This window comes from Episyrphus balteatus, chromosome 1, assembly GCF_945859705.1.
Source record: "Episyrphus balteatus chromosome 1, idEpiBalt1.1, whole genome shotgun sequence".
Lineage (NCBI taxonomy): Eukaryota > Metazoa > Arthropoda > Insecta > Diptera > Syrphidae > Episyrphus > Episyrphus balteatus.
This window is the reverse complement of record NC_079134.1, coordinates 122,868,347-122,884,295: the sequence shown is the minus strand read 5'-3', so window position 1 is coordinate 122,884,295 and position 15,949 is coordinate 122,868,347. Positions and strand designations below refer to the sequence as shown.

General features: G+C 28.4%; 1 protein-coding gene across 2 annotated transcripts in view; it reads right to left on the bottom strand.

Annotated features, from left to right (window-relative positions):
* LOC129917929 (putative phosphatidate phosphatase) overlaps positions 1-15,949 on the bottom strand; it is a 106,523-nt gene that overhangs the window by 64,013 nt on the left and 26,561 nt on the right. For both annotated transcript variants that reach the window (XM_055998175.1, XM_055998165.1), the window contains exon 2: positions 12,750-13,927. In XM_055998175.1, coding sequence (XP_055854150.1) covers positions 12,750-13,098 — 349 coding nt within the window. In that variant the 5' untranslated portion in view covers positions 13,099-13,927. The remainder of the gene's footprint in view (positions 1-12,749; positions 13,928-15,949) is intronic.

Sequence of the window (15,949 nt, the reverse complement as noted above, 5' to 3'; positions counted from 1 at the left end):
TTTACGTATACCAAAAATCAACGTTTGTCTACCCTACGTTTAGTAGATACCTATTCAAAAAACATTTTTTTCTATAGCAACTCTCATACAAAATATACATTTTTTTTCTAAATGTAGGGTAGACAAACGTTGGTTTTTGACTTGTATCCATTTCTAGAGGTGAACAAACGATGGTAGGTACTTTGATTTATTGAGAAAAAATATTTTTGGGGTTTTTAGAAAAAATGATATTTCTATGAGAGTTGAGAATGAAAAAATTGTGTTTTTGAATATTTTCTGATAGGTATCTGATTTTTAGTATATGTGAAGAACTCGAGGTGGACAAACGACAGCAGTTTGAAAAAAAAAATGATTTTTGGGGATTTTAGGGGAATATCAATTTTTCAGTGCAAATTTGTTTTGAATATCTCCTAAACGGAGGGTAAAAGAACGATAATTTTTTGTATTTACATATATAGAACTCGGAAAAACAATTGCAATTGGTTCTATACGTCTATCTCAAAATTCGAGCATTTTAAAGAGTTTTTCATTTTTCAGACTTCCTATAAAAAAAAAATATTTTGCTCTAAAACTTTTTTTGAAGGGTGAACAAACGAAAATTTTGGGTGGACAAACATGGACAAAGATGAATAAACGAATTAGACAAGTGTGGTTCAAAAGTTTTGTGGTCGCAGTTCTGGCTTCACGGAGCTATGCATGTCGTAGAATGATGTGTTCTTAATAAATTCTTGACTTCGAATGGCAATGTCAAAATATATGCATATTTTACGTTTCTTTTTACATTTTCTACATTTAATTTACCAATTTTTACATATAAAATACTGTTTTTTACACCAATTATTTGACCATCACTGTCTTCTATAAGTTTCGATCTATAAATTTGACTCATCTAAATAAAATTTTAGTTTTGAGTACAACACATTTCTATGTTTTTATCATTCTATCTCCCTGAATTTCGTTTAATTACTCTGAAGACTTACATAAACACAAATTAAAATGAGAAGCTTGCTACTACGATTTTTTCTTGTAAAATTTCTTACTCACATCTTCTCTTGTAATGATTCACTTTTAAAGATTTTTCATTGGCGCCAATGATGACTAACATTTTACAAATTTTATAACATTGTTTGCTAAAAAAAATAAACAAATAATAGTTCCAGAGACATTTATTTTACAATCAAATAACTTACTGTTAGTCATAATATTGTTTTGTTTTTATCAATAAAGTAAGTATTTTCAAATTACCTTCCCAGTAGCCTACAACAGGCTATCATATAGATATTTTGCTGTTACTGATAAAGTAAAGGTGTTTTCTTACATGAAAGCTTTATACTTGTAAATTTAATTTTAATTACACTGTTTATATGTAAATAAAGTTGTCGAGTTGATCATATAGTTTTAATTTTACAATTCATGTTGAAGTTTGGATAAAATATGTACTCAAAAGCAGAAGAATTTTTAAAATCCCAATATTATTAATTTATAAGTATCTCATAAACTCTAGAAAAAAACTAATTTGGTTTTCGAAATGTTCTTTCTTATTTTGTTAATATGCATTCTATTAAGCAGTTTTAATGGAAATCATTACTTCTATGGTCTCAAGTTTTGCAATTAAGTGAACAATTTGAAATCAACTAAAACAAAAAAAAGAAATGTGGAGATTTTTTCCTGATATAATTTCCTGATTTATATAATATATTATAATATGACACCGAGAACTATCGCTTACGTTTTTGTCTTTTTTTTTGTTTATTTTCGAATCAGATGGAGTTATTATGGACAGATGGAGTTGTTTGTCGTGATTAAAAGTAGTAATTTTGAATTTTTATTACTTATTTGGACACAAACCTAGCAAAACTATAATGGCTAAGAAAATGTTTTATAAATAGAAATTTATGTATCGTTGCATAAAGGCTACATAAAACTTTATGTATTGTATAACTGTGCAGCCGTTTAGAGCTGTTTATTGAAATCTAATAAATAAGGCTGAATATGTATATATTTAATCCAGACAAAAAGATAAAGAAAATTTAATATTAGCTTGAAAGCTTATCATACCTTAAATGTTGATAAGCTACATTTTACGGAGGCAAACAACAAAATGCTCGTTAATAAGAGACCAGTTCAAGGTCAATATATTTAATGTACTTGTTTTTTTTGTATCTGATAAGTGCAATGAGTTATAACTGCGGTTAGAAAAATTTTGTTTTGTATTTTAATGTTTTTATGGAAGTGTTTTTTTTTTTTTTAAACATTGTTGCAAAAATTTTTCATTTTATCGTTTCTTTATGAAAAAATTGCGCACTTACTTATTAATTTTTATTTTTCAAAAAGGAAGGCAAATCTAATTTAAGGGGAAACAGACTATTTCAAGACTGAATTGAAAAAGAGGACCTCAATTGGATTGGAATACCGCCAATTTTTGTTTAACTATTAATTTTTTCAAGGACTTTTGAAATGATAAAAATGAAGTGGTTATGGAGTTTTTTTTTTTTAAACTTGTGAACATCACAATGCTCAATACTATTTTATGGAACAGCATAAGTTCACATCTCTCAGCTGAAAACTACCTGAAGATAAGTGTTTTTTTTTGGTGCATTTCAAGGATTACCTTTACCATTTTTAAACAAACAGCTAAAAATGATTGGAAATAACCAAATAACTGTTACCGCCAGGAACAAGTTAAATAAAACTGTACTTTGGGAGTTGTCTTAAAATGAGAAGCCTTCTGCGCAAATTATAACAAGATGTGACTATGGAAGCCATCAGATCTTTTTATGGATGATCAAAGTATTCCACAGAGACGTTTAGAAAAAAAACCAAAATCAAAAAATTCTGTATCTCCGAAATGGCGAAAGCAATAGAAATGGATTTTTTTAAACTTTAAGGGACCTTAAAAACTGTAATAGCAAGATTGCAGATTTTTTGTTCATTTATAGATTTTTTTTTGAAGAAACTGTTTAAGGACAATGCAATAATAAGATATTGGGGCGTATTCATAGACACTGTTTAAGTTGTTTTAATAGAAAAACTCGAGTTTGAATTGCATATTTGAATTGCATTGGATAAACTCCAGTTTAAGTTAAAAAATAACCACTATGAATATGGCCCATTAAGTTTTTGAATGGCGATAAAATTATCTTCCTTATGTCTTAATCCTAGGTTATAATTTTTTTTTTTAATTGCACCATTGTTTTCATCGTCTGAATGAAAATATAAAAGCCTTTTTTTTAATTTTTTTTATCTATGTATTGAATTTAATTTAATTGCAATACAAATTGAGAAAATAATTGAATTAAAAGCTTTGCAATGGTATTTTGCAACGTTGACGCAAACACAAATAGAGTTAGATCAATTAATCAACACTGACATTGTGACTTAAAAGATCAAACAGATCGATAGTGAGTCGCTGTGATACAGGGTTACCGCTAAATCTTTATAAAAAGTTTAAAAAAGAAATACAATATTTGTTACCGAAATTTTTAAGTAACATGAATTATTTTTTAAAGGTTGAACAATGTTGGGGGGGGGGGGCAATCTTTATTAACAATTTTTTAGATAACTCACTTTTTGCACTAGAAAAACTAAAACTGGAGTTATCTTTATAAAATCTGTACAATCTGTATGTGAACCATGAACAATGATGAAAAAATAGAGACTTTATGTTCCATAGTAGCTCAAGGGTAACACTGGTTGCTGACACTCGAATGCTTAGTGTTATGGCAAAGAAGAAAAAAAAAACACTATACAATGAATGAAAGAAGCTCTGATGTACAACATACAGCTTACAAATTTAACTGACGCCACAAAGTGGCATAGTAGCATCCGTATTTTTTATGAGACGCATCTACAATACAATGAGTGAGTAACACATATAAAAATAGAAGAAAAAAAAAGGTAGAAAGCGTCTTCGTTTTATTTCCTCGTCTTTTTCTCATATGTGTAATCGAAAGTGAAGCAATAATAATAATTTTATTTTTATTTTTTTTTTTATTTTAAGCTTGACTTTGGGTGTGTGTATTGTGTGTAATAGCTTTGTGATTGTTTGAAAAGATTGCGCTAAGTTGTTTGCTATTTTTTTTTTTTATGTCGGTTGTCGTAGAGAGAATTCTAGGTAATTTATTTTTATGGAACCTTGATTACCTGTGTTAATTTTGTTTTTCTTTTCCATAAAAGTGAATTTAAAGGTATGCCAATGAGATCATTAGTTTAAATCAAGCTGTGAATATTGAATTAAATTAAACGCGGACTAATACTCGTAAAAACAAGATTCTAAGTGGTAGAGGAGTTTGTATTTCCATTGCGGTTTTTTATTTATCAGCAGAAAGTTGTTAAAGACTAAATGTTATTTTATAAAACTAGTTTAGTATAATGATGTTGTTTAATTCAGACGAGAATCTTTTTGTTTATTGGTCTTTACACTTCAGTCTTTACTTTAAATGCGTGATAAAAGTAATAAAGGTGGCATAGAATTTATGAAGCATTAAGCATTTATGAGTAGATATGTTTTAACAAAATGTGGTATAGACTCTTAAAAATGATAAACATTAAAAAAAAAAAACATGTATTTTAATCAAACCACCTGTGTTTATCTACTTTCTACTTGAAATGAAAAAGATCAAAGAGCAGCGCAGTTTTATCAAACCACTTGCCTATCACCTTGTATCTCGACTTACACACTTAACCCATTTATTCTTTTAGGTAATAGTCGGAAAAATTACTTTTCGTTGAAAAGAAAATTTAAGAGAAAAAAAAGCTTTCTACCACGTCTAGGTCGGAGAAAAGGGAAATTGTTCAAAAATAATTTCGTTCCGTTTGTTTATCACAAATGTAAATTAAATGATTCGGAATCACCGAACTGCATCAAAGTTTTCTGCACCTAACTTTTCCAAAATGTATATCCAAACCGAAATTACCTAATCAAAAATGTGTTCAATTGAATTTGAGTGTTATCTGAATATGTCATCTTAAAATTTATTCAATTGATGGAAATTAAATTAATTTTTCTTAACAGACATTTGTGATCATAGATACTTACTGGGAACACAACTCTATGCCATCTATCATAATTTTTAACATTTACATATATTCAGGTTAAACCTGATAGGTTTGATACTTTAGGCTTTAGGGGAACGAAATTTTTTAAGGAATTAATTCTAAAAGTTTTTTTGAAACCTCAGCATGTTTAATCTTTAAGATTTTTTTAGTCTAGAGCTATGCACACGTTTTTTTAAGTACAATTAATGCAAATGGGGGGGGGGGGGGGGGGAGAGTGGTGAATAAGGAACACCATTTTAATTGTTACTAATAACGACACAAAAATAAAATCCTTAGCCAGGTTATTAATTTGAAACAAAACCTAAGTTCATTCTTAGCGAAAAGTTAAAAAAATAAAACTTGAACTCACTTTTTACTTTTTAGTATACAGGATGTCCAACAATAAGATAAGGGAATTTTATATTTTAAGAAAAAAATTCTTCTACAGTAACTCTCTACCTGCATAGTTCATTCCACTTAGCGATGATTTAAGAAAACGCTTACTTTGGTTTGCCTTCACTCATGTTACCTATAGTTAATATCTCCGTTCATACTCATGATAGAAACATTGTTAAGATCTTGATTTTTAAGGGAAATGTAATTTTTTGAACTGCATTTAAAAAAATGTAAATATCTTTTTTTAATGCTCAGATATTAATTTTCAAAGGCTGTTCATTTTTTTTTACCCATGATAATATCTGACTTTGAGTCCAATTTTTTCCACAAATGTATGATAACAGAGTAGTGGGGCGGCTTAGCAACAAAATTGTTAAAAATATTTTGGGTTAAAAAGTGTTTTTTTAAGTGAGAAATAACACTTTTGAACTGGTACTATTGCAACACATGGAAAATGTATGCATTTTGAAGTGAAAACTTCTTTAGTATCGTAGTGATTTGAAACAAGATGAAACAAAAACGCGACACGAACATTCAACTTGTTATAACTCGTTTTAATAGATAGATGAATGAAATTTGTACTGTAGATAGATAATTAAATAAACTATAAATGTACAAAATTTCAATTAATTTCAAGATGTTCTTTTTCTACAAACGTTATATCTTTTGATCTAGTAAACATACAAATTTGATTTAACTTTAATACGCATGCTGATAACATAACCTTTCATTTGATATATCACAATTAACTGTACGAGCAAGTTACACAATCTTAAATTGAAAAACTTGAAAAATACCTCAAAACACCTGTAGAGATCTGTTGGCGATGACCAGTGTAGGAAGTACCGTAATCTCAGCTTGAAATTTCGACATAGTTGGCTTTAAAAAATTCTTATTTTTTTTCTAGGCATGGTAGAAATATGATTCATACGTCTTATAAAAGGTGAAATAACCTTTCAGATGATATAAAATTTACTATAGGTTGTCATTTAAAAAAATATATTTAATGGTGTTAAAAGAGAAAAAAGATTGATTTTTTTGATGAAAAGTGATTTGGTTTGAAAAAATAAGCTTTTTTTTTTAGATGTTGTACCTATAGACATGGACGATATAAATATTTTGAGCTGAAACAATAAGCTTTCAGATAATATAAAAAACATGTATTTAAAGGAGATAGAAAACAAAATAGGTAGATTTTTTCTTTTTCTTTTTGCAAGAAATTTTTTTTTAAGGTTTCACTTCTACCACATGTGAATTGCACACATGACTTTTTTTTGAACTGCATACAAATGTTATATGTATAAGTATATACTATGAAGATCAAAAATAAAAAAACAAATTCATTACCTATATTTACCGTGGAATATCTTATTTTCATGACAAACTTTAAGAGCTTGCTTTTATTAAGTAAGCATTAAAAATTAATTTTTGTAGTTTAAAGTAATTTTTATTTAAAATCTAGTTACAACAATTATATAAATTGTGATCCTTGATTTTGTATGCATGTTTATAAATATATGTTAATACGGCAAGTTTGAAAAAAAAATAATCATTTTTATCATCATTTATCATTATTTTTTTATGGCCAGAACTGAACGAATTTGAAATGTAGCCACCAGCTTTCCAATACAAAAAGAATTATAAAAATTAGTTCACTCAGTCTAAAGTTATGTAAAAAAAAATTATTATAAAAAAAAAGTTATTATAAAAAAATATCTCCTCCTTTTTGGAAGTCGGTAAAAAATAAGATATGAAAATTGGAGCTGTTTCTCAATAAATAATTCTACGAATTTTAAAATTTAGGTAATCAATTGATAAATTTATAAAATTATGTGAATCACCCAATAATAATCTAATCTAATTGACAACCAGTTGAACGAACATGATTTAAAATTGGCTCGTGAAAAACAAAATTCACACGTTTTACTGCTTTTCTAGTTTATCGAACTTACGATCTTGATCATAGATTAGATACAAATTCTGAGAATCCTTCAAAATATGATAAAATTGATATTCAAAAACAATATTTCTACATTGTAAAAAAAAACACCTGCACTAATAGAGTTTATATAATACCATAGCAGACCATGTTTATGTTTGGTTTATTAAAACTTTCAATGTGTCATTGAGTCAAGCTACTACGATTAGCGGTTATAAAGGTTTGGAATATTGAAAACAAATGTATGACTTATTAAATTTTCCAAACGTCATACCTCATATCTAATACATTAAACAGTTTTTACTTAAGTTTATATGGCTTACGATTCTTCGTACGGTCATGAATCAAAGGAAATCCCATAAAAGTTCTTTAACTGATCGATCACAGTTCTGTGTAAAAGATTATAATGAAAACAGTGATTTCAAAATCATAACCACAATTTAACTTATTCTTATGAAATTTCTAAAAATTTCACCCCTAATCTTCTAGTGCCTTACGAAGTCGATAAACATCTTCCAATATTTTGCGTCTTAGAAGGATACAGCATCAATTGGTAAGTCTTAAATGGTACCTGGGAGAAACACTTTGGAGAAGAGGTCGCACTTGAACTTTTAAATTAATTTTTCATTGAATTTATATAATCCATAGAATTAGTTTGGAATAAGTTTTTTCTTCAATTTATCAAAGTTAATGACTTCTACTTTAATAATACAGAATATTCTTATGACTCCGGCCATAAGAATACTTCCAAAATACATATCAGCTGTGGAGTGGGTTATAATTATACATGCTCCGAAACCTTTTTAACTTTCATGGTAAAAGCTTGAAATGTGTTTATAACTTCCAGAAAAAGAAAGTCAGAGATCCCAAAGTGAATCATTGAAAAAGATTCACTCAAGATCATATCGAAAAAAAAAAACATGACTAACTTAAGGTTTGGATATGGGTCCGTAGTTTTTTTTTACTTTACAATGACACCGACAAGCAATTACTTTTGTATTTTATGGGACAGCATAATAATTAAAGAATAAAGAACATTCTCAAAGGATTAAATTCAAATCAAAATTCGCAATCATCAAACGGGAAACAGAAAACATATATATAAAAAAGGGGTTCCTTAATTTATGTTGATTTGCATAAATGAATCATTACTTTACCTGGGCCCAACAAAGAGATGCTTTTATTAGGGTTTCTAGATGAATCATGTCATCTTTGAGATTCCTTTGATCTATAATAACAATTTGCACAGCTGCACAAATTTAAACATACATTTATTTATTAATTTAAGGTGTCAAAAAATTTCCGATCTACCATATTGATATTGAATTTTTATTACGTTTTAGAAATAAAGTTTTTGGATTCATTTTATTATTTATAAAGACATGTTCTTGATATTTAAAATTCAAAACAGTTGAATAAATTTATTTCAGTATTTCGAAATAAATGTTTAGCAAATATTTTTTAAATTTTTTTTCCGATACGAAGTTAAAGAAGTTATTGCAGATAATTGTTTATTTAAATAAAAATAGCACATTCAAAACATATGGTAAATTTTGCAATGTAGGTACATGGTAAATGGATAAAAAAATACAAAAACATGACAAAAGGCAAGTAAAAATAAAGTGTAGAAAGTTGGACCTGCAGAAATGTTCTTCAAATTAAGATTTCTTTTCAGGACGAAATTGCAAAGTATTTGCATCAAAAAAAGATTTCGAAACAAATATTGCTGATGGGCAAAGGCGAAAATTAACCTTGGCGATCCAAAAAAGGTTGTTCAATTAAGAAATTAAACAGAAAAGCCTCTGAATCTTAATTACCTAATCGACAAGATTGAGGCCCTTCTACTCAAGAACCCTTATAAAAAGAGTGAATTTTGTTAGTAAAGAAATGAATTTTAATTTGCAAAAGGGTGAACTAAAGGTTAAATCTGAATCACGGACCTTAAACTCCGTGAAGCCGCAACTGTGCCCTCAAAATTTTTAAAACAAGTCAGTCTAATTCGTTCGTTCACCTTTTGTCCATGTTTGTCCACCCAAAATTTTCGTTCTTCCACTCTTCTAAAATTTTTTTGAGCAAATTCATTTTTCTTTTTGAAGGAAGTTTGATAAATAAAAACCAATTGCAATCGTTTTTCAAACTCGAGCTTTTGATATAAACCAAAAATCATCGTTTGTCGACTTTCTGTTTAGGAGATATTCAAAATTATTCAAAATTATCATTGAAAAATGCAAAAGTCCTTGAAATTCCCAAAAAAACTTCTTTTTTCAAAAAAATTTAGCACTTAAATTTAAGCCGTATGTTATTAAAATAAAAGAATTCTTAATTGCATACATACAAAATAGAGACGACATCATCATCATCATCTAAGTCAGTTTTTTATATTTATATTTATATGAATAGTATTTAATTATATTTATATGAATATAAAAATAGAAATATTTACGTAAAGATTGTAAAATACACAAAAGTTACGTATACGCCACAGTGACTTTCTTAGTTTCCTTTAATTTGATAACTGACTGATTATTATTAAAACCATGTAATTTTGTTTCCATTTACCAACTGAAAACTACACATTTGTAGAGTCAAAATTTTTACTGTTGGGTTTACACAGAGCTGCATAATTTGTTTGCTTAAGAAACCTTAAATCATAAAAATTAAAAAAAAAAATGTCGTCTCTATTTTGTATATTATGCAATGTCTATGTCGTCTCTATTTTATATATTATTTTATTAAAAGATCTTATTTCTTTACAACATACGACTTAAGTTCAAATTTTTCGAAATTTGAGAATTTCGAATTTGTAGGACTTTTGAATTTCTTAGTGCAATTTTTTGTATTTTGAATTGTATCCTAAAAACAGGGTGGACAATCGACAATTTTTTGTAAATGTTAACAACTAAAGGTGACAAAGCGACATAAAATTGAATTTTAAGTTTTGGTGATTTTAGGAGACATTGAATTTTTCAGTACATACATACACTGAGGGAAAAAATGCAACATAAAATGTAAAACGTTCAATGTTGATTTAATGTTGAAAAAATTAACATGAAACTTCTTGAAAATAAAATTGAAACAACGAACGTAAGAAATATTTTTATTTTTGTCGGACTTCAGCTTTTGTGGCATTTTATCACTCTAATTTTCAACAGTGAGATAGCACGTTGGTAAAGCATTCGACTAGTGACCCAAGAGTTGTAGGTTTGATCCCCAGCGGCTCTACTTTGATTTTAAAATATTCGTCTTCAAAGCAAAATCATTCCGAAAAATAGTTGAATCAACGTGGTTTTTGTTGATTTTAAGTTGTTTTTTCCCTCAGTGTAATACATTTTAAATATCTTCTAAAAGTAAGGTGGTCAAACGATGATTTTTGGTTTGAATCCATTTCTCAAAGTGACTGCCGTTTGAATTTAAAAAATTAACTCGAAAACTAATACTTTGAGTGCATACTACGGACAGATGAACATGCACGTATAAATTTCTAAAAAACCAGAATTTTTGGGATTAGAAATATCTACATAAGTGGCAGGTATTTTTCTTTGTATCATAATTATTTGATAAACTGACGATTTGTTCCATTTGAACTCCCAAATAGGATCCAAATGTCCCAAGTATGGTCTGCAAGAACAACTCATCTCATACATACAATACATTTTCAAAAATACCTATCATTTTTTTGCTATTACTCACACCCGAAATTTGCTGTTATCTTATAATTACTATCCACCACAATGCTACCCACAAAGAAAATTAACCGTAGATTCTATTTGTAAAGGTCGATGTTCTGTTTGCTGCACATAAAATATAGATACCTAAGTCATGTTTAAAAATGATTTTATATTTTTTATCAAAATCGTAGGAACAATTAATAAGAAAAATAAGTTTTTTTCCAAAATTGATTCATACAAAATTCCAAAAGCCCATTTGATACATCTTTAAGACCCATTTTGAAACCGGCTTACAAATGGGGTCATAAATATGTTAAAGGAACACATCTTTTCTTTCCGGAATAAAATACACCATGATTCATACATTTTTTTTTTTCTCATTTTCCTTTCACACCAAAAATGAAAAGAATTATAATAAAAAAAAAAAAATATATTGAAATTCACTTCCATATGCAATACAAAAACCAACTTATTTGGCAAAATACTGTTCATTGAACCTTGTTCTTATGTAAACAATTTTTAATAAAAAAAGCTTGTATGTTCATAAAAGCTTTCAAAATAAGGCTTGATAGGTATACAAATTTATATTCATAATGCAGCTACCCCAACCTGATTCATTTATTTCTGCTTATAAAACCTCCCATCAACTTAATCAAAACTAACTAGATTCTAACTCAGTGTTATTAATTCAACAACACAAACAATAACACACAGTCACAAGTCTTTATACAAAATATCCGGTTGCATTACAATTTGTCACAGCTCAAAAGCTACCTATCTATATTTTATATAAAACTACAAACTATAATACAGCTTGTCACTAACTTATTATTAGAGATTTAACTCAAGGTCATTTTCCTTCTATAATAGTACACTGCACTTATAATTTCATTTTATTTCCAAAAAAAAAGGAACTAGGTAAGTCACCTTTATAAAAACCAATTAAACATTTCAGTCACGCACATGATTTTCACTTCATCGAAGGCAAAAATAAAACATGTAAAATAATTGTCTCAACATCAATACACCTTTTTTTTAGAGGTAAACGCATGCAACACAATGCCATAACTTTTAAGTTATTCGAAACCTGCACTTGTTGTACAATTTTAATTTGCATTTTTCTTTTATTGAAAAATTAAAAAGTTTCTCCCAAAGCATCGAAACAATTTTTGCAAGTTAAAAATTCAAAAAAAGTGGGTTCAATAAACTTGCAGAAAAGAAAAGAGATAATACAAAAAAATTCTCTTCCTGTATTGTTGACTTGTCATTCTCGAAAAAATAACAATTAAGCAATTAAACTTTAGTTCTCACAATTCACAGCGACCGAGATTCATCAACAAAAAAAAAACTAAAAACCCATTCATAAGTAGGTCAAAAGATAAAATTTCAATTAAGACACCTAATACCCACATTTGAAAAAAAAAAAAAAAAATTTCAAATACAATGCAAAATTGAAAAGTGAAACTCTACAACAAAATACTGGACCTGATATAGTGTAGGTTGGTCTTGGTGGTCATGAACACAGATGCCGAGAATAAGAATTGTGCGAGATAAAAAAAATTCAATGCCAATCTGAGAGATAAATCAAAACACAACGTGGCGCAAAAAATAAGAACAAAAAATATAATCGAAAACATCCTTCAAGAAGTTCTCGAGTTCTCTACGAAAAAACGATCTTGAAATAAATTTAAAAACCAACTGTCACTTACCACACATCAGGATCAGAACATCCGTTCCGATGCGACATAATATCCTTTTATTCGTCTCCATTGTATATGAGTTGTGATCACAGTTGTTATTATCGATGCGATGTATTCCAGCAGAATCGATTTCTATGTTATTATTATTGTGATTGTTGTTGTTTAGTCGAGTGTGATTGGACGAATTTGAATTTTTATTATTAATTGAACCGTTCGTGGCAGTTTGATGATGATTATTATGATTATTATGATTTACATTCACGTTCACACTACGAGTCGGTGTAGATGTGGATAGTTCGTCGCTAAGATCCGGCCGGCGAAGCGGTGTTGTTTCACTGACAGACAGTTCGCTACTCATTTAGAAGAACTTAAAGCTCGAGCTCTCGGTCTTGAAAAATTATTTTTTTTTTTTTTTTTTATTAAAGTATCTTTACACGAAACAGCTAAACGAGTATTTGTTTTGAATGGATTGTGTGTGTTGGTAAAAAGTTAGTGTTTGTTATTGTAGGAAAGAGAGGGAAAAAGAGAGAGATATAAACTATAAACACTATACAATCAAAGGGTGACGTTGTAGAGTAGATGGGAATCAAGTTGAGTTAACCGGGGCGAGGTATTATAGACGACTTTTTGTTTTTTTATTCGTGTTTTTTGGAATACGTCACAAACAAGACACATAAAAAAGAGTGCAGCGTTGATAAAAGGTACAAACTTAAGTGCTGAACTTGACAGAGAGAGAGCGCTTCACTGTTTTGATGACGAAATGTGTTGGACCGGGGTAGGAATAAGGGGGATAGACAAGGTGAATAAGGAAGGTGCTTTTTGGGTTCGTTTTTTTTTTTTAAATGACGATCTACTGACTCATCACAGTCATTGAATTCTTTGGCGGGGTTTTGGGGGGGACTCGAGGATAAATTACATCAAGCTGTGTTGTGATGGTTAATTTCAGACCTTTGAAGGGTTTTAAATTGGTGATAGATTTTCAATTATCTTCTCACATTCAAGAGATACTTTTTTTGTTTTTGTTGATTTTTTGTTATTTAGATTGGATTGTCTCTCTTCGTCTGAATTTCCATTTGTTTATGTTTATCTGTTGTCTGTTTTGTTTTGTTTATGTTGTTGTTTCTTCTTCTTTCGGTCGTTAAAAATAGGTTTTGACTTCTGTGAGTCTTTATCATGTGTCCATCAACCTATAGAGGGGGAGAAAAAAAGTAATAATATAAAAATTAGTTAAATTAATTGATATTGAATGATTTAAAAGATAAGGAAATTATTTTATAGTAAAAAAAAGTCATCATCATTTTTTTTTTATCTTTATGGGAATTTCTTAACCATAAGAAAACTTCGTCATTCGCATGAATGATTTGACTGCAAAACCCATTTCTTATAAGTGGATGCCTATTTCCTGGCAATGGTATAAAAAATGTCTGTAATATAAAATGATTCATTCATCGGTGTTGTGTTGTAAGTATAAGAAAAAAATAAAGGTTTTTTTTATCATTTATGGGATCAGAAATTGTTTTTTTTTTATATATATTTTTTTTTTGCAAAGCAAGTTGTGGGTGTGTAAATATTGTATTTGTAATGTGTTTGCTTAGCTTATGGTAATGGGTAGACATGAAGCAATGTTTGCATAGTTTGGAGAAATTATGGTAAATAATAAATAGGGACTGATGTAGGTAATGAGGTCGATGGCTTCGATTACATATAGAAATATATGTTTTAATTCAAAGAAAATAGATTATTTATAGAAGATGGTTTAGATGTTTACACAATAATTATAGTTTTTTAATACAATTCAACAAACAAAAAATTCTTGAGAAAAAAATTCCTTTTTATAATTTTGTTGATGTAAAAAGTTGCAAGTTGCATTTTTGGGAAAAAAAAAACTGAAATTATCGCAGGCTGGTTTATTTATAAAAAAAACAACTTGCATTTTTCGGGTCAGCACAATTTATTTCAAACTTAAAACACAAACACGAGTTAGCTTCAAATTTGACAGCCCTCAAAAATTCAACTATTTTAAAACAGAAGATTCGAATGTAATTACGCCTTCCCTATCCTTCAAAAGAAAAATAGTTCAACTAGTTCGAAGTTCAAACTTTTAATTGATTTCTGACATATTCTCTGTTGTCAGGTTGAAGCAGGAATGTCCAATGAACTTAAATGGTAATGTTAATTTAAACCGAAAAACTTCTTTGCTCGGCAAAAATCTCATAGAAGTGTGTCAGTGTTTGTAAATTTGTATGGGATCTTAAACTGACAAACATTAAAATATTTAAAAACAAAATGAAAAGCAAAAAACCAAAAAGGTTACGCATACGCCACCCTACATTCTCACAAAAACTTATATTTTTGCTGACTTCAAAGTAAGTATAAGAGATTTTGGATTGTAAAATAAAATAATATAGGCTATTTATTATTTATAATTGTTGTTTAACTTTAAACAACTGCTTAAATTTGGAAAATGTGTTCCAAAACCATGTTTGTAGTTGTCTTATAGCTGTCAAAATTGTGTCTAAGTATAGATTGTCTTAACTTTGAATAGTGTGATATTTATTTTTATTAAATGAAGCATATTTCACGCGGGGAGAGTACGATAACTTAGGCGACAAGAATTAATAACGGTATTTTGTAGAGGAGCTCAATACAATCATTTTTTTACTACGGGAGGGGGGGGGGGGTGGTCTATCTCCCACATTAACATTTCTATAAATAAATAAATTGTGTAATCATAAATAAATAATTTACTTTTTTATTTAAAAAAAATGTGGTGTTAATTACACTTTGTGTGCATTACAAAAAAAAAAAAGAAAATTAAAATAGCTTTTGTATTTTATTTTTTTTTTTTAACGTGAGGACAAATATTTGCGTTTAATTGTTAAGTGAACAAAACCAGTAATTATATCACAATATAAAATTTTAATCGTTTAACCAAATGTTCGAAAATCTAAAAAAAGATAATAATAATAACAAAACAGATTATTAACAAAGCTTGAATGCTAATACAGCTTGTACTTTCTTTAATTACAGTGTTACAATAAAAATGTATTTAACAATTCATTAAGAGTTCACGTAAGTAAATTAAAGCTTTTACTTATATTTTACATCTAAACTAATATGGAGGAGCTAAAAATGAGCGATTTTCATGCATTACCTAGTTAAAGGTGAACTACGATTTTAAAATCATAGCATATTTTTAATTTGGAAGT